General features: G+C 40.1%; 1 protein-coding gene across 1 annotated transcript in view; it reads left to right on the forward strand.

Moving 5' to 3' along the window:
* The window catches only part of IMPG2 (interphotoreceptor matrix proteoglycan 2), a 52,679-nt gene that overhangs the window by 6,387 nt on the left and 25,920 nt on the right, over positions 1–20,372 (forward strand). The window contains exons 3-6 of the mRNA XM_066175184.1: positions 6,029–6,195; positions 14,542–14,573; positions 14,675–14,698; positions 19,527–19,556. Coding sequence (XP_066031281.1) covers positions 6,029–6,195; positions 14,542–14,573; positions 14,675–14,698; positions 19,527–19,556 — 253 coding nt within the window. The remainder of the gene's footprint in view (positions 1–6,028; positions 6,196–14,541; positions 14,574–14,674; positions 14,699–19,526; positions 19,557–20,372) is intronic.

Here is a 20,372-nt window from a genome sequence, read left to right on the forward strand (position 1 = left end):
AGTAAAGTTTCAATTTGATAGTGGAATCATGTTATAAGTTAGTCAAATCTTGCTAATAATGATGAAAGCAAAGAGCCAAAAGTAATAAAAAGTATCTGGCTAAAAAGCGCAGATTAAATAAAGAATCTGGCTGAGTGAGCCTTTTTTCCCTGTTTCCCCCACATCCCTGGCACATGTTACATATACCTCATACTCAGATGTAAATTTCTGAAGTTTATTTGTAAAAGGTCTGTCTCCCTCTACATTTGAATTTTTAGATACCAGCATATGCTTTGAAGAAACTTGACTTTTTCCATGAAGGACACTCATTAGTTTTTACTGAAATATTATTGGTGAGAATAATTTATGTGCTAGAGTTTAGTATGTGAGTGTTCAAATCAAAAATTTTTCATGTGAATTAGGTAATTCACATTCAGGTCTTTTCTCATTTTAAACCCCATTTTTGTTTTATATATCCTTTAAGGGTTGATGTGTTAAAGGCCATACATAGCAGCATTCCAGCAATAGATGAGTGACTTCTCTACACGTGTGTATTAATTTGTTTAACAAATGCTAACAAAGCCTTTGCAGCAATGACCTCTTAGGAGGTGTCCGTCCCTGTGACTGTAGTTTTTATCAAACTCCTCTCCATTTAAGCTGTTCAGTTGTGCAGAAACTGTTAGAGAGGAAGAGGACTTGGTCTCATGTTGCCTCAAAATAGAATATTCAGCCTGATTCAGTGCTCCTAGCCACCACAGACGATTCTACTCTTAAGAAGCACTAATGAGATTTAATTGGGATTAAACTTCAGCACTGCCCACTTACACAAATGGCCAGAAAGCCACCCTACCCCCTACAGGGTGCTCAGTGCTGTCATGTGGTGCCCCTTCTGTTAACCTCAGAAATCCCTGGGCACAGACTGAGTGTAATAGGCTAATTGTCTCTCGTTTGAGAGATAAATGCATCCCCAGAGGTACAGCTTGAGCCACAAGGATGCTGTATCCTACCCAGGCACATGAGGCGTAGCCAGACTGGAGAATCTCAGAGCAAGAGAAAGGTCATCTAATCACATCACAGATTTTAGCTGGAGGTTTTGAAAACAGTCACGATACCTTCAGGAAAGGAAGCTTCAAATAAACTTTTTTTCACTCATTTCTGCAAATTAGTGGGATTGAAAAGAGGTTGTGTCTGCCTATGAGGAGTTTTTTGGTTTGGAACACAATTATCTTAAGCTTTTCAGGATATTGGCTATTAGTTTTGGGTATTACTTGTGCACAGACGCTGCATTTGAAGTAGAGAAGCTCCCAAGGGCTGGGCTTTTCTGCTTTTGAAGCAGATATGCTGACAGACAGTTCCCACTGGAATTGTCTTATGAACATGTCTGGCTTTCTGAATCAGGCTTTGAAACCCAATATGGCCTTTAAAGGTTAAGACATTGCTTACTTCAAGTGCCTGTGACACTTGGCTCAATAGAAGCTTGAACAAGGGCATGGACCAAATGTGCTGATCTTTCAATTTTTTCCTACCTCCACTTTCACGTTGAAGATGATTATATCAGTGATGAGTTAAGTGACTTGTAAGTTGTGAGGCTTTTCAGGATGGAGTACATGGAAAATGTAGTAAATGCATGCAAAATATACTTTGGAGACAAACTGCAGACCAAGCTGTGTGATTTGCATTCTTGTTTTGAATTCTGGTTTATTGTGCCAGTCAGTTACATGTCTTCAGCATAACTTTTCCTTTTCCTGTAGTCAGCTGGACCTGATCACATCTCTTGTAGCAGGGACCTTCTCTTCTCATAAGCCTTCACTTTTTTTTTTAACATTTGAATTCTTCAGAGGAAAATTGCAAGTTAGCCAAGCAATCAACTAAGTTAAAAATACAAGTTATTTATTACTGCAGCCATAGGATGAAGGAAACAATTTTCCAGGGGAGCTTACCTTCCCACATATGTGTAGCTTCAAGACTCTTAATTCACTGCCTTAAAAGATTGATCTCGATTTTGTGATGCATTTAATCAGTACTGTTTGCTGGGGATTAAAGGCCTCATCACAAATCCTGTCTCCTCTAGGGCCTGGTGTTGCTAATGCTGTCCCCACGTATCTGTGCCCCTGTAGCAGGCTAGTGAAAGTTTGGTGTGAGATCCAGGCGGGAAGAGCGGCTCTTCGCACATGGCCCGAGGACTGAGCTGCTCTTCAGGTGGTAGTGCTGCTGGGTCTGCTCAGAAGTTCTTCCTCATACTGGCAGTACTGCCTGCTTTGTTGTTTTTTAAGAAATTTTTAGCTATTCTTCAGAAACGAAACCCTGGAAAGATCATAATGCAAAACCTGCCCAGCAGCTTCAATCATAACTCCGAATTATTGGACTCCTGGAAATTTAGTATAGGCTCTCATGCAGCAATTTTTTCCCCATTCTCTATCTCCTATAAATGTTTTATATTTAATACTAAGAGTTGCATTTCTAGTTGAAAAGCTCAGTGGTCAACTTTTTGGTCACCCCTGACTCTCCTTTTGTTTCATTTTCTATTTAGGTTTGAAGGAGTTGCTGTTTTAAATCTTAGTCAAAAGTTGCTTCATTTACTGTCAGCATATCTAGGTAATGTATATGACACAGACACTGGCAAGTTTCTGGAAGAACAGAAAGGAAAGATAGTGAATTATTTTAAACAGTAAGTTTTAGTTATTACCAGAACCTTCCAGTCAAGTCCTGTTTAACTTTGGTTTTGTGCCTCTAACTTTTTTCTACGATCTCAGCATGCTTCAAATCTACTTAATGAAAAAGATGTTTTTCTTTATGGGAGTTCTCAAGAATCTGAGAAACTTTGAAAAACCTGCCTCACCTACAGATAGCTGAAAACTCATCAGGGTGGGCTTCAAGTTAAGTTAAAAGAAGTTAAAAGAAGGTCGATCACACTTCTTAGCCAGCTTGAATGCACTGGTGTCTTTTCAGTTCCCTGGGTGGCCATGTCAAGTCAAGATAAAAAATGTCTCCCTTTTTGAAATTCCTGAAGGAGAGGTGGAAGACAGAATTGTACTTGTCTCTTTCTTTACATGTGTGTGATTTGAACCACCCTGAATAAATTGTGTTGTTCTCTGTCTGTGCTTGAAATAGCAACACTCTTCTAACTGTAAAACAATGAAAATATTTATGAGAAAGAAAGAGAACAATTTTGTTTCAGTCTTTCTTAGCCCTCCCATTTACTCTTGAGCACCCTATAGGTAAGCACATCTGAGGATGGTTCTTGTGTTGAGCCCTTACAGCCTGGGTTTGTTGTCCTGCAAAGCAACCCCTTGCTTTACAAACTGGCCAGTTGGAATAAACAAGGCAGGGACAAGACAGACTGTGTGTCAACAAGGTTGCAGGGTGACTGTGTTGGCAAGCGGCTCACCAAGGCTGAGGGTGTGGTTTCCTGGACAAGGCTAACAGGAAGTGTACAAATGGCAGTTGTGGTTGATGTTTGCTTGGAGTTTTTAATCCCTCCCTGTGTGTCAGAACTAACTCTGACTATGTGGAAGGAAGAGAATACCAAAGGAATTTGCACTATGTTGTCCAACTTACTGTTCACCTCAGTGGAAACAGCTAGATAGGAGAGACTAGAGAGGAAAAAATATGACTCCTCATCCACATCTCATTTCCTCACTTTGCAGAATACATGGTTGTGTTGACAGCTTAGGTCTAATTAATGGGCTTGGAGCCCACAGATGGCACAAAGACTTTGGTACTGGAATTCAGTGGGGTGTCTAATTCCAAATGAAAGGACACAGAAAATCCTTAATCTATTGGGAGCCGATTGGAACAACTGTTTATACTGGAGCAGCTTGTATTCGGGCAAGACACTGTCTCATTACATTTATTTTAAACTTGTTTAAGAGCATTAAGGAAAATTATCTTCAATTACTTGCATCTGGAAAGCCAGTCCTTTGCCTGTAGGTATTTGAAAACTGGGATTAGACAGTGTCCCTGCAATGTATTTGTAAGCTATTGCTATGGCTCCAGTTGTTACTGAGAGTCTGCGAAGGACTTATCCCAGCCACAGGGAGTAATCTCATTGCAGGATTGTTGCTCCACAGTGTGGCACCTGGAGTGAAAGGTATGTAGGATACAAGTACCACCAAAAGAAATGTGAGCAAGTGATATTCCTTAGTGCAGGCTTCTGGGTTTGAAACTAGACTTCAGTCTGTTCCTGGATGCCTAGCTCTTACAAGTGGGATGGTATAGAGAATATTACAGATGTTATTCTGCTGCAGGAAGGTTATTAGTGCTCCAGCAGAAACCAGAAATCCCAGAGCAGGATTGGCCTCATTGCCTGAGGTCTGTGAAGAGGCCAGACAGAAACGTGGTCTCTGCTTCAAAGGGTTTGCAAGTGTAACTTGAGGGGGGATGTGAGATGGTTCGTGGATGTTTTTCAGTTTGGTTATTTGTTTCTGATTAATAGAGATGCATACACTGATTGGAAACATGGACAATACTTTCCAAATTAGTGTGTTTTACAGATAAAGTTAACTGCCTAATGCTGGAGGGGTGCTAGAACAGTAATATACTACTCAGTTAATAATGCAGAGTTTGGGGACTTCATTGTTCTCTGGTCATGCATACCAGATGAGCTATAATGCTAACCTCCATGTCATAAACCTGGGACTGTGGCATGGAAATGAGAAATGTCTTTGTATCTGTAGAGTTCCACAACAGAGAAATGGTGTCAACTGCTCTGATAAACTAAAAGTCAGGGTGAAGAAAAGAACTTTTTCTGCATGGTGCCATCCAATGTGCCAGAGTCAGCTCAGCTTTAAAGGTGGTGTTGCACACGAAACTGTTCATTAAGGTTGTTATTTGTAAGGCCTTTGCATTTAAGAAAAATGTCCATCTCGTGGTTGAATGAAAACGTTTCCATACATGATCTAAGTGTTAAGTTTTACATATGTACATTTAAACAGCTTTGGAATTTGGAAAACAAAGTATCGAGAAGAAATAACAGCCAGGTACGGGGTTTGGCAGCCCAGAGCTAATTTTAAAGCTGATTGAAGAAAATGGGTTTCTGGAGATAGGTTTATTCTCCTGTAAGGACTTGCTTGTGATATCAGGACTTTCCCAGAATGCAAAGCATTTCTTTGCTGAATTGTCTGTCTAAGTAGTGAAATCTGATTAAGGCCAAAAAGCAGGTTTGTGTGCTACTCCTCCAGGATGGCATTTGGTGTGAACGATTTTGAGAGTTCGCCTTTCAATGATGCTCTTTTCAAGGACACCAGGAAAATCCTATAAATCTTTCTCCGAGTTATCCTGGGTCACAGAGTGGTTCTTGCTTGAGCATCATGTGACCAACTTCTCTGACTGGCAAAAAGAGCGTGTGCAAGGTTGGGAAGTTAAAGTAGGCAGTGTGGTATATGATATTAAACCTTAATTCTCAGGCTGACTGTTCAGAGCTGTCCAGTTCTTTGTCAGTGAACATGTATAGTACAGTTAGAGCTTGACTTATTTCATAGCATATTCTTTTGTCATCATCCTGCCTTGTTTTTTGAATGATGAACACAGTTGTAATTTCTGAAACGTATTTTAAATCCTGTGTAAAGGTGAGTCCAAAGGAATTGTTAGCGACTGAGCTTACTAGACTTTGATCAGTGCCACCATCTTTCTCACAACTTAAGCTCCACCTCTACTTCCTATGAGGACATTTGCCATAGTGTTTTGGTTTTCTAGGTTTTCTGAAAATTCGATTCATTGATCAAATTGCAGTTTCACACAGTGGAAATCCTGTTGTTCTTGATGACTGTTAAAAGACAAGTGTCTTCTCAAGCTGTCTTCTTTTTCTCTTAAATTTTCTTTAATTATTTCAAAAAAGTCAGGGAGAGAAGTAATATGAGTGCAGAAGATCCACCACATCTTCATTTCAGTCGCTTCAATGCTTTCCACATTTCCATCTAGATGTCAGGTCACTGTTTTCTATGTGTTAATGTGCTGACAAGCTTACAACATTGGGACAATAATAGCCTGGCCACTTGTGCCACAGAAGCTTTCCTGTTGTACTAACGCCAGACCATTCTTGTGCCTTCAGTGTGCCAGGAAACCATCTGGGAGGTCTTCAAGACATTCTGGGACAGACTGCCGGAGCGTGAAGAGTATAACACCTGGATGAGCCTGTGTGAGGAAGGCATGATGAGTATCTTTGAAATGGGCACCAACTTCAGCCAGTCTGAGGAGCACCGCAGCCTGATTGTGAAGGTGGGTGCAGCAGCTGCATGGAGCGTTCTCTTGGCAAGGGCATCATGTCCCACTGCAACCTGCAACTTTGGCATATCACATTTGGCAGTGATGGACAGAGCCCTTAAAACACTCAGGTGTGGGTATTCCAGCTCTGGGATGTGGAGTTCTGAGATCAGTTCCAAAACAAAGTTGTGGGTGATCCAATGCAGGGAAAAGCAGCAATGATGTAGAGAATGTTGTCTTCAGTAGATGTGTTCCTGACAAGGAGGTGGTGTCTAGACCCACGAGTGGGTCAGGCTGTGGTGCATTTTCCCTGGGGTGTGTAGCAGCCTCCCTGCTCTGAGCTGCACATTGAGGTGCCTTCAGCCCAAATGGCACTTGGGAGCAGGAAGTTCCAAGCTGTAGTTCTGATGCTACCAAACCCTATGGCATAATTGCCTGTTTGATGTTCTACGGGTCTGTGATGTCTGTGCACTGCTGCCTGACTGAAATGAGTGTAGTTATAAATGTAAAAACTTTGGTGTCCTCTGAAGGCAGGACCTAAATAATTACCTAAATAATATTAGGTAACTCACCATGGGAATCTGCAGGTTAAAATCAGTGTATAAGTGCAAAACAAGTCAATAAAAAAAAAATTCTGAATATATTGGTATATTTGCTGTTGATTCAAGTTTATTTTAGCTTAAAGAAAGTAAAAGAAATATTAAGTCGAACTAAAAAAGCTTGTCTCAAATGGAATACAAAGATGTAGTTCCAGGAGTCTGTGAATTCTAAAGTAAAATGTTTGACTTGGTATTCATCTAAGATACAGTGGATATCTTAATTTCTCTGGATAAAGCGCTTCTTAAAATGTGTGGTGGCTTATGGATCTTTTTTGAGGTTACTTTTGCAAGCTAATGGATGAGTAGTTTTATGAAACTCATAAGTCTTAAATGTGTAACCCCATAGAAACACTAATGTTTAGTAAGAGTGGATGCTCTGACTCTTTCCCCCTCCTGCTTTTTTATTGGACTTGTGTGCTAGGAATGTGCACTAAGTTATGTGAATATGGAAACTGTTGTGGATAATGGAGAGTTGGGGTTTTTTTTTCCTGAACCTTCATGTTAGTCTTCCCAGGTGATACTAGTCAAAGTTTGCTTCTGTGAAGTCTTAGGATGCTGTTTGTCCTTAGAAATCTTTGCAAAAGATAGAGAGAAATAAAATTAGTGTGATTTTTTTTTTTTATGTACACAGTGCATGTAACTGTTTTGTGTTCAGTTTTTGCAGTGAGATGATCTGTAGTGGGGGTTTATTAAAAGAAATCAAAATGATTCTTGGAAACAGGATGATGCATCAAACTTCCCACTGCTGCTCTCCCTTTTTGGGTATGGCTCTGCAGCATTTCAGTAGAGCCAGATAAAGTGCTCCGAGTTTGATCTTTTCAGAAGAGTGATATTTATTAAAGTTTCCTTTGTCCTGTAGATTAATATATTCCCTTCAGCAATGCTGTATTCTGGAAAACAGTCTGTTCATTCTTCTATTTTCTCTCAGCTCAGTTGGTAAAAGGGGGTGGTTCTTGGGCTGATTTGATGGCAGACTAGTCTGTGATAAGAAGGACGAAATGCTGTCACCTCTGTGCTCCACAAAATGTCACAAATTGGTCAGGTGACTTTTTTTTTTTTGGAATAAGAAGCTGACTTTGAACCAAAGACTGAAGGAAGAGCACCCTATCCCCCAGTCACTCACTGTCAAAAGATCCAATGGTGTATTTTTAAATGCAGGGGTCAGAGAGTGGATTTAACTGCTAGCTCTAGTACTGACTCACCTTTCTCATATGAGCTTGTGCACAAAATTCTTGTCAGAGTGTGAAACCTTTTTAAAGCAGCTGTGAGAATGTTAAGTCCAAACAGATGCAGTGGATACATCTCTGCTTTTAAGAATATCCTTCCTCCAGCTAGTTGCTTGCCCCAGTCTGATGTGGTGGTAAGAGCTGGGGCTCAGCCTATGGGACCGAACACACTTTCTAAAGCCTTGTGTCCTACTCACTTGTTCTTTCCACTTCCACCAGCTAAGAAGACCAAGTCATACCAAGCCTTTCCTTTACTAGTGGGATTTTGTTTCTCTCTCATTACAGAATGCTCAGTCATTTGGTCATGACCAGCTGTTGCTATTTTTTCCCCCATTCCTTAGGTTTGACCTCTAAAGTACAGAGCACCTGTCACCAAAGGGCTGCTGTCGTTTCACTGTTTCACTGTGTGCACAGGACTCTGTTGTGTGACACGTGTGCATGGGCCACGCTATTGCTTAAAAACAAGATTAATTTCTGCAGATTTTTTGTTTGACGATTACACTCCTCATTACACTCCTCATTACATACCACTTGTTCCTAATCTTCCTCTGCTCTCCAATGTCTGCAATTCATCTGTGGTTAATTTCAAGAGTTTAGTTTAGAGCCTGCAGCTGATAAAAGCAATTCTGCTTTTCTTTTGGTATACATTGGCTGTTACTGTCAAGCATTGCTCTGCTGCTTCTTTTGTATGAGCATGTTGGCAGATTCCAGCAGTCTTATTTCAAAGTGTCTTTGTGCATTACTTTTTGGTAGATTGAAAGGTGAAATTTAATTTTTAGAAATGCTGCATGTCCTGAATTTTCCCCCTCTCTTTCAAAAGAAGTTCAGTGTGTCTGAAAATTAGGCAAAATAAATCTGTGGGGTTTGCTTTCAATGAACAATAATTCAGCAAAATTTTTGCTTTCATGATGTTTTTGTTGTAGTGTGGAGTGTTGTTTTGAGCAGTGTAATTACATGCCATCTTATTAGCCTCCCTCCTTGGTTGTCTTTCTTATCCTTTTCTCTAATCCCCAGTAATCACTGTCACACTCCCACAGATGCTGCAATGACTGCTCCATCCTTACCTAGCTCGTGTTGAGAAAAATTCTCTTTCACTTACTTTTAACATGCTTTCTTGCTGGATATCAATTGGAGCTTAGACCAGCTGGTCTCAGCTTTCATACTTCTTTTTTTGCCTTGGAGATGTGAGGTCTGCCTCTGTGGGTTTCCCTGTAATATCAGTACATACATGCACGTTCTGTATGTACTAATACAGAATGTATATACTGAGTTTCTTTAAGCAGATCACCTGTCAGATTTTCAGAAGGAGCAGGTGGACATATTCATGCCAAGCATAAAAAATGATTTTAAATATCTTTTTTTTTCCCCTTGAATTTTCATTTTAATTTGTGTGATCATGTTAACTGACAACACTTCACATGAGAACACTTATCCTAACTAACTAACTAACTAACTTCTAACTTCTTTGGATATTAAGCAGATTTACAAATTGTGAGATTGTTAACCTGTCTTTTTTCAATTCCTGACGGGAATGCAAATGGCAAAGGTAATTCCAATCCATAGGGTGGGGTTTTTTCAGTATAAATCTTCATGTAAACATTCCTTCCTATAAATTAACTTGGCTTTTGTTCCTTCCTGTGTAGCTGTGTTTCAGTGGGGAGTAAAACCCTGTTACATAGAATGTAACATTCATCCTCTGTAACATCCTCATTCACACCATTCTGTACTTTGAGACATGTATGTCTGGAATTCCAGTATTGCCAAACTTGCCCTGACTCTGCCCTGTGATTGTGACCATGTTCCAACTTGTGCTAGACAATTTTTGGAAAATCCAAGTGAGAAGAAATGCAAGCAAAAGTAAATATTTGTTTGCCAAGAACCATTGCTGACTTGCTATGAGATTGAAACTCTGGTGCCAAAGCAGCACAAACCCGTGCTGTTCATAGGAAAATTTACATCTGGCATACAGAACTCCTTCCTGAGTCCATAGCAAAAAGCAGCTTAAAGGCTGATACTGCAGGGCTTTCAGTGTAAAGTTTTGTCTGCATTCTACGTTTCCAATGTGAGCATGTAATATATGCCATAATTTCAATTTCCCCAGATTTCAGATTTCAGGAAATAAAGTTTTAAAGGGTTGTTGTTCCTTGCAGGTCTGATGACAAGAGATGTTGAGAAAAGCTGTTATGAGAAATGAAGCATTAAAGGACCCCATGCAACTTAATCTGTTGAGCAGAAACTTAACCATACCTGCTGAGGGCTCCTGTACAACCCTATAACAAAGTATATCTGACAGTGTTGGGCGGATGGGACAACAGGAACTAGGTTATGAATCCTTTCCAAAGGAAGCAGGGTGTGAGATTTTTTTGGTTGCTGGTGAGAAGGAAATCTGTACTCTTCCCACTCTGGTGGGTCTGAGCGCCAAGAGTTAAGCTGAAACTTAGTGTGGAAAGGAGTTTATTGGGAGAGCTTTCCCTGAGAATCAAAGGCAGACAATTTCACCAGGACTCTCCGAAACTGTGATGGAGGTGCTAACCTACTGAAAGATGACTTGAAAAGTTCTTGGGACAAGATACAAACCCTTCAATGGTGTTGACTCAGCAGTACTTTTGTGTAGAATTGACTTTCCAGCCCACGAGCAGCTCTGTGCTTCAGTGTGTTCGGAGCACAAACTGCTCAGTGACAGATTAGGGTGAGAGGGGAGAAGGCAACCCTGCCTGCAGATGCCTGAATGGGTAGTGTAACGAAACACCTTCTTCGCATGCTGAAATGGGTACCTAGCCATGTGAAATGAATGATTTCCCTGAATTCTGAGAGCCATGTTCCAAGGTGGGATGTAGCATCCCAATTATTTGTAACCATTACTCCCAGTGCTGTTGTTTGAATACTTCATGGAGGCAGATTATTTTGTATTCCTCAGGGTCCTGTGGAAGATCTCATCTGGGGTGTCTCATCTTCCCCTGTTCTGTGACCTTCCTTGCTAATCATTCTTTCTCTGTTTAATTAAATGTCTTAACCACTCTTTCTAGTTCTTTACGTTTTCTTTCTTTGCATAGAAAACCTCCTTTACTTTCTTCTAAATCTGGAGAAAAAGCAGATCATATCTGCTCTTTCACATTCCCCATTGCCTCTTATGCATGCAAAAAAAATTTTTCAGTTTCCCTCCTTTGAACTATAATGTCAGATTTCCTTCACCTGTTTTCTTATCCATGCACTTACAGTTCCCCTACTGACTTTCATTCTTTGTATTTCAAGTTTTAGCCTCCTCTGGTTTAAAAAGAAAACCTCTCCACCTTTGCCATATATATACGTCTAGCCTTCATTTCAAGTTGCACATAGTTGAATCAATATTTGTTCCACTAAGCTGCTCCTGCTATTTCTCTTCTAACTCACTGTAGACAGTATTATGACCTTACCTGTCAGGGATGTGCCTCAAAGCACTGCTCCCTATTCTGGCCTCTCTGTAGCTTCAGTTCTGGACATTGTCCTCCATTTCCTTGAATAATCCCCAGCATTGTGGCCTTGCCTTCATGGCAGTGTGGCTCTGCCATGCATCATGGTGGGCAACCAGGACAGGCAGATAGAGAATCATTTCCTGGTATGACTTTCCTATTGTAAATGAGGTGTACAGGTTGATTAAATCAGATATGCTTGGTAGAGTACTACACAGATGGGATTAAACTAATATGGGATTATTTCAGATCTCCTTGACATTTCCTCTGCCTTTTTCTCCTGCCTGGGATTACCCTCAGGATATTTTGTCTTCTGTGCATAATGATAGTCTCTCAGGATCAGGCAAGAATGTCCTGTATAATTGCTTTTCTGCAAGATCATGAGTTGACAGAAGCTCATCTGTTGGTACTATATATGATTTGTTGTATTGTTGTAGCCTGTATTTAATGTATTTGTATTATTTCATGATAGCTTTTCATTATGTAAAGGAACTGTTGAGAAAGGCGAGCTCTAGAGCAGCAGACACAAAACTCAGGTCCCAGTTTTAGGAGAATTGGTATAATAATGTCAGGAAGGTCCCACTTCAAGAGAGCTAATTTTGTACAAAGCACCTGCCGGAGGTAGCTTCAGTGAGTAAAAGCTCTCCTTAGCTTTGGTGTGGCTGCTGCTGTTTTGGAGAACTATTTTTAGATGACTTCAAGTATTGAAAGGGTGAAGACATTAAATAATCTTTGCAGTCTGTGTGCAGCAGGTATATTTCTAACTCCATTTTAATGAAGGAACTGAGTCAGAGAGGTGAGGTGTTTTGGCAAAGGCTATTCTGTCCAGAATGATTAAACAAGCCAGTATTAGAACTCTAGAGCCCTTGGCTTCTGATTAGGGGGAAAAGGTGATGTTTGCCATGGAGTTCAAATGTCATTGCTTGGCCCCATCCCAGGCTGGAAAGCAAATTAAACATTTGGGAGAGAGGAAGACAGTCACACTACAAACTATTGCAGACCATGCTAGTTTAGCAATAGGGGGTGCTAGTTTCCTATGAAATTATATGAGAATTTAGTAATTTGATGCCTTATTAAAAATGTGGGTGTGGAGACTGGGTAGTGTTTCTTATTCTAGACTTTGGCCATTAAAATAATAATTTGACATTTCAGGTTTGGTTCTTGTAAGTTCTCCTTATAATTTGTTGAATAGATGACTTGGAAATAACAAGATATCGGTTAAGTCCAGGGACCCAGACTCAGGGAACTTGGGAGCCACCAGCTCCTCAGACTGCCCTGCAATAGAGTTTTGGCCCAGGCACCCCTCACTGGGGTGTCCCTATGCCTTTGCTCTAGGAAATAGTCAGGACTGCACTGAGCTCTGCTCTGAGGGGCCTTTGAGGAGCAGTGAGTAAAGCTGCTGGCTACAGACTAGCACTAGATATTGAAAAGATGTGTGAGGCCTGTTGTAAATGGGGTTAGTTTTAAAAGCACCTACAAATCATCCTGACTGGCTGAGTGTGGAAGAGCATCTCCTTTTCTAATGAACAAACCCTTTTTACTGAGCTACTACTTACTGATAACTTTCCAATATCTTGTGGAGAGGGAATCAATCCCTCTCTTCCTTGTAAATCCCAGTGCACTAGGGTTGAATCTACAGGCACTGGATAGATCAGCATAATGACCCCTTAAAAAAGTACCCGAAGTCCAACACAGCTTTAGCGGCCCCAATTTAGAGTTTCCACTGTAGACTACCTGGTTTCTTTGTTTGTCACTTAAAACTAGTCTTGCTGTGCCTTAGTTTTTTATACCAAATGCTTCATTAAATGGAGTTGTATAATAAATGTTGGTCAAAGAGCATGCTGAAAGTCTAGCTGACTGAAATTTGTATTTTGACAAGCCCTGCTCTGGCTGATTTCCAGGCTGTCTGCCATTCTAGCTGTGATCACAATGCCCACATGTCCTAGAAAGAGGAGAAGGCTACTCACTGACATGGCTCCAAATCAGTAACAGCTGAATTTATTCACTCTCCTAGAAACACAGGAAAACACAGGTGAAGAGAGTGAACGGGATAACCTGCTTAAAAGGTCTCTTTTGCCTTTTTACAACCCTCCTTCACAGGAACAACCATCAGGATAGCTTAGAGTGACAGTCCTTAGGTCACTGAATACATTTGGGTGTCTTTCAAAGAAGTTTGCAAAGTGGAAATGGTATGTTTAAAGAGAATTGTAATTTAATTTCAAAGGAGATACTTGAGTTGATTCACTTCCTGTTGTTTTACTGAAAAATATACCTGCATTGTTTATACAAAGAATGCCAGCCCCATAAGCAGTCCCCCAAACAATCCCTTTTTGATCCCATAAAGCAGAGAAACAGAAATTTGGTGGATGGACAATAATTTTCTGTAAGTATTTGATATTCTCTTTACCCTGGTACAGCAGCAGGTACAGCATTATTTCTCAACAGTTCCTATTATTTCTCAGGACTTCCTTCACTTCTCGTGGTGATCCTCACAGAAGCATCTCTGACTCTCCTCTGGAACTAACGGCACTAATGCCATGACAATTTTGAGGAAAAAAGTATGAAATGTGTAGCTCTTTTTAGTCTTTTTACACCACTATATGAAAAAACATCATCTCTGCCACTTGTATAACCATAAACAAAATCATCAGATTAATCCTGCTCTGGAACTTAAAGCTGTAGCTTTACTTTCAAAAGATGGTTTTAAATCTATAGACAAGTAGCAGAAGTAATGCTGAATATCTGAAGACTGCTTGCTTAAAAGGTTCTTATTGTTGGCATCCTCTAACATTGGGAGAATGTTGTACCTGCAGAATACTGCAGGAAAATACAGAAATGTAGAGCACCTCTGACAAACCTAATGCTCTTTACACTATCTGATCTCGAGTTTCAGCTGTATTTTGGAAATGTCAGACATATTTCTTTTTCAGCAAGGACTTTTTAAATAAATTTTGAACTTAACAAATGACAGTACAGAAAATAGAATTATTTCAGCATGCAGAAGGAAATAAAGTGGTATAAACTGAATTTCAATTTCTTTCACCTTATATTACTCAAATATATTTAGGATTTGTTTTTATTTTCCAGAAACTGGCCTTTACAAAGGAAGCAATGGGCAGGTGAGTGAGTATCTGTGTTCTCCTTGCATTTTATTCTCTCTGGAGATAACAACAGGGCTGAGCTGTGACATTTTGTAACCTTTCTCTCTTTTTCTTGTCAGTTCCTGCGCTGATTGGTCATGTGGGTAAGTAGTTTTCCCTTTCTCAAGGCTAGTGATGGTCATTTCTCTGGTTCTTGCTGCTGCTGGCACTGATTGGTGTGCTGATGATGAACAGTATTCACCTTTGTGCAAAAGGACGTGTAGAAAAGCGTGGTGGAGAAATCTGGTGGTTCTGGCGTGTGAACCTCTGTCCTGGCATGGTTGGCATGCTCAAAATATCTCAGCCAATCTGAGGCTTGTACTTCTGCTTAAGTGTGTCATCACCTTGTTGGCTGTCGGGCTGCCAGGCACAGGCACAGGCACAGGCTATTTACCTGAAGAGGTTTAGTGGGGGAAATCTATTCTGGGAAAGAGATGTGTCCACAGTAACTTATGCTAGTGTTCTGCTTGTCTTGAAAATCTTTCCCAAAGGCTTTCAAGTAGTCCTGGTCATTATTACAAAAGCAAAAAGAAAATGGAATATTTTGAAATGCTATTTTGAGAGAGTTTCAAGAGATGTGTTCTATAAACAGTTACAAGGGATTTGGTTGTTTGGGCTCCTCACACTTTTAACAAGGCAATAAAACTGAAAACTGATCTGTGGCATCTTTGTACCAAAGCAAACCTGAACTTGGCCTGTTATTTTCATGTCCTTTATGGAACTGGAAAGAAGCTCAAATTATTATTGCTCAATTGCTACTCAGAACTTAATCTAAGCTGTTATTTTTAGGGTAATTCAAGCCCAAACATTCTGATGCTGAACTCCTCTGAAAAACTGGCAGGTTTAATTCTCTGCTTTACAGGCCACATAAAGTTATGCTAAATATGAGTAACTAAAATGCCAGGAAGAGTAATCATTTAACAGACTTCTTAGAAAAGCCTCAAACTTCTCAAATTAGATATCCTCATAGTGATTTCATAACCACAGCATATGTTAAAATTAATAATGTGAAATGATAATGGCAAAAGTGATTCCTAAGAGGTTAGTTTCTCTCTGTCCTGTGGAGCTTGCTCCTTTTGGCAAGAGCACTCCCTGAAGCTTTCAGGTCAGCTGGGTAGAATTCACCTGTTCTGAGGAAGTTTGAGCTTGAAAACCTATTGCATCCCTCTGTGTGATCATTCAGGAAATCTAGTAAATGTAGAGATAAATGAGAGGAATTGGAACCAAGGCATCTGGAATCTGCATGTATTGGGCTAACAGTGCAAAGGAGCTAAAGGAACTTGGGCTAAAGGAACAGTGCAAAAACTTTTGACTGAAAGGTGGATCAGAGTGATAAATGTACTTGTCCAAAAGCCATCTTATGAAGTGTTTCATGGCAACATTAAAGGGGTTCCAGTAGGCAACTCACAAACTTTACCAAACTCAGTTTACTGTGGGGCTGTGCTGCATCTGTCTAAAAATACGCTGCTTTTATTTCAGTATGTATTGCTTCAGATAGTTTATAGTTTTAGGATGGGATCTTTGTTATTGCTATCAGTTTAACCTTTGGGTTTACTGTATCTTTTCCTCTATAATTTGTTATTTGTCTTGTGCTTGGAAATTGTAGTGTTTTATAGCATAAAGAAGGTGATAAAGGACTGAAGCAGTGACAGAAACAGGTAGATTTGCACTGAGTAATGGAGCATCAGGAGATATTAGTAGAAATAATTTTTCCATTATAAAATCCAAACTTACTCTAAGACTATTCTGGACGTCTTAGAGCATTCATGGTTTTAGATGTGAAGTTTTTAAGCCAGAGTCCTATAAAAAACACAGCCATGATTTTCTGTCATGGGTAGAAGATGTCTCATCTAACTCCAGACGCCTTGCCTCAAGAGGAGTAAGTCATCCATCTTAATACTGCCAACAGCCAATGTTATTCCCTGAAACAATAACCACACCTCCCAGTAAAGATCAGAATAAACATTCTTGTAAAGATGTTCTGTAAGAAATTAGCCTAAGTGCCCAACCCAGGACCACCATCAGCCTCTAAGGCACAGGATGGGAAATCCAGCATCAAGTCCCTCCTGCAGAGAGGAAAAGTGAGTGCAGTTCTCCCTCTCCTGGGCACTGCTGTTCTCACCTGCTGACCCACATGTGCAGAGAGAGGCTGGTCCAGTGCAGGGCAGTGCTAGGATCTGAACGCAGCTGACTTGTCACTCAGCTGTGCCACCTGTGTCAGAATGGACAGTGGTTCTGCTCTTGTCTCGAGGGATGGCAGGACTGTCCTCAATATCTAGATATCTAGGGTATCTAGATGAGATGTTCAGGTGAGATTCCCACACAGCCAGGGAAGGACAGGCTTCTCCAGATGGTGCCCTGAAATGAGGGTCTAGCTGAAGTCTCTGATTTGTCTTGTGGTGAGATACAGTGTCTCTTGATGACTGTGCAGAAGCAGCCATTTCACTTTGGAGGCCTGGCACTGGGCATATTTCTCTGTCTGTTTTCCCACTGAGAAGAACAAGAGAAATTTTGCCATAGGTTCTAGAGCATAGCCCCAACACAAAAAACTGTTCCATAAGCTTTGACCAATGTCTTTTTTCTGTGAAACAATTTTTTTCTTTGAAATGTATTTTTTCTTTCAAACGATTTCTTAATTTGGAGTTCATCTGGAATGGAAGACAGGCCCTTGATACCTGTTTATCATTTCAACTATACTACCTCTCTAAATCAAATCAAAACTGTGCTGAAAGCTATTAACAGCTATAGAACTGAAGCTGTGACTTGAGTAGTTTAATATAACTCATATAATCCTATCTAGATATCAATATGGTGTGTCTCTCCAACTGGAAAAAGCTGATTTCATCTAGTTAAATGCTGGGATAGCTTTAATTTAGCCTACGGGAAGGTGCCTTGTGCTCTTGGAATTTAGTTCCTGGAATATCTCCCAATCCGGCATTACTGACAGTGACGTACCAGCAGGATGAAAGTTTGTTCCTGTAAGGTTTAGAGCATGCATTCACAGAGGTTAAATGCTCAGCTACCCTGACCTTTTCAGGAACTGAGGAATTAAACTGAGTACCATCAAGGAGAAAACTTCAAAAAGAAAAGCAATATATAGGACACAATCCAGATATGTACAGAGTAGTGCAGTGGATATTGTACTTTTTTCCCCAGTTGGAAGGGTCAGAGCACTACATGACCTAAAGGCTTTTACTGATTGCTTTATTCAGTAGGCCACTGGCACTTCACATAATGAAGTTCTCTCTCTTAATATTGAACTCTGTCTCTTGACAATAGGAGAGTCCTTTTGTCTAATTCCTGGGGGTTCAAAAGCCAGATCTTGAGAATCAGCTGAAAGCAAAGAAGTAACACAAAGTTGTTGCAGTGGAAAACAAGAGCTTTTATGTCATAGCCTTGCTTGAGTGCTGTATGCACAACAGCATACTGAGGAAAAGATAAAGAGGATAGGATAGTTGAAGAGGAGGAGTATAACACACTACTTTTTCACTTCTTTAGAAGCATTTTTAAGGTAAAATGAAATATGTAGAGGCATGTGTCCTTTCTGATGGGACTTGCTGATTCTTAGACCACTGAAATTAGTTGCAGTAAATCTTGTCCTGACCTCCCGTGTTCTGTCCTCATTCTCTGCCTTGAAATACATTGGCAAATCTAGAATACGTACTTTATCAGCAATGATTGATGATGTATCAATTTGGATTTTGTGCTATTAATCTAAGTGTACTTCATGAAAGAGTAAGAGCTTGTCTTCTGCACTGGGATCGTTTTATCAGTTCAGCAGTTATGCCTGCAGTGACATAGAAATGTACCTGAGTTTCCTTACTGTTTGCCTGTGGACTTGGCAGTGATATTCCTCATTTCAGAGATTTTTTTATCATCTGCACAGCTTTACCACATGTGAAGAGTTCCAAACTGCTCCTTTTCAGTTGTATATTTTCTTTTGTGCTCCTGACTGTCTGGTAGCAAATATGAAAGTCTTTTCCTGCTTTAATTAGAACCAAAAGAGATGAAACATTCAAGAACTACCTAAATGAAAATTTAGATAAATGCATGTAAATATTAAAAGGAAGAGAATCTGAATATTAGGCTTTGTCTTACATTTTGAAATTGCATAAAAATACTTCTTAAATTGCATGCTAGTTAGTTCAAGGCTGTGTGATTGAAAAAAATGAGAAAATCAGACAACAAAATTTTCTCTCCTTTGTGCAGTATGAGAATTGAAGTAATATTTCAAGCAAAGGAAATGCTTAACATAGCCAGTTAGACTTTAGAACATTCAAATTGACTAACAATCTTATAAATAATGGATCAACTGGTGGATGTCCAGAGCATGTAATACAAATCTGAAGATGTTATTTTCTTCATCCACAGAGCTGGGTTTGTCTTAAACCTTGAAGAGAAATGTAGAGAAAAATCTAACTAATACCTTCATAGAACTTTATGGGGAGCTGTGAAATGGTATCACTGATGGCCCATTTGACAGGTCCAGAGTGTTGTTTCTCCTCATTGACACAGTACGGCTGCACATAAAGAACCAGTTTGGGCCCATGAGTCAGTGGAACTCTTATGCTTTGGTGGACTGAATTTGTCTTCTCCTGACATGACTGATGTCACACAGAAGTACATACCATGGACCTTGAAAAAAGGGGAATGTAGGCTGTATTTGTGAGCTGTGGTTGCTGTATTAATATGTCTAGGCTGTCCATAAGCACTGTTTGCTTCAGATCAGCTTCCTAGGCCCTGATGTATCTTGTCTGACACCTGCCCAGATCCTGGTGTTTAACAGAGCTGTGTGATCTGAAACTGCTTGTTTCTGCCAAGGAAACACAAGTACAGTGTTGTTTGCTCTGGTGCTTAGACATCTGCTTGTCTATATTCCTTCCTGCCTCTCCATACATATGTGTATGTTTTTATATTTTACTTACTGCTCAGCCAAGATGATCCAGGGAATCACTCATGCAGGTAGGACAATGGAAATTACATTTCATATGTCTGTGTCTCAAATTCTCAATAAACTCTTGTTGGAATACAGTCCCTCCAACTGGAGTGGCTTGCTTGTGTAGGTAGAATTAAAAGTCAAATGTGGGCCCTGGATTTATCCTGGGGCAAAACCATAAATATTTTTAGTAGTGCAAGTGAGCGAGAATTTGAATCTGTGTTTACCTTGAAAAGTGGTGTGTTCAGACAATTCAGTATATGTACTGCCATGTGCATTTTGAATGACTTCCTTCCTTGGACTTTCTTCCAATACAATTGATGCTTTTTTAGGTGATCAATAAAGTAGGCATTTGAAAAATGCTAAGGGGAAGTATGAGGCAGAAAGAAAGCAAACCTCATCACTCTGTTAAAGTATTGAATGACTAATTTGCGTAAAGTGAGCTTGGTTACAGCATAGTATCCTTAAAACTCATATTTTCATCCTCTTGAAAAAAGTGATAGCTGATCATTTGACCAAATTTGGTGCTTGACTGGTTTGGTTAGATTTATTAGGGGTTTAGCAGGTGATATTTAAGTGCTTGGTTTTTAAATTTCAGCCAGCTGTGCATTGGAATTCTGTCAGAAAATTTGTTAGCTCCTGAGGGCTTGTATTTAAAAGCCCCCCAGCACCAGTAAGAATATACTTATTGCCTCAGCCTGACAAAGAGTGTGGTCTGTTATGGCTTGAGGAGTTGGGTTTGCTACATAAGCTTAGCTCTCACCGTGACACTGGCCTTACTCTCCCCTCACCTTTCTGCACTACCATGGCTGCCCCAAGGCCTGGCTTCGGCTGTGGTTGTC

This window comes from Chamaea fasciata, unplaced genomic scaffold (genome assembly GCF_029207755.1).
Source record: "Chamaea fasciata isolate MVZ Bird 193981 ecotype frontalis unplaced genomic scaffold, bChaFas1.0.hap1 SCAF_2, whole genome shotgun sequence".
In the NCBI taxonomy this organism is placed as follows: Eukaryota; Metazoa; Chordata; class Aves; order Passeriformes; family Sylviidae; genus Chamaea; species Chamaea fasciata.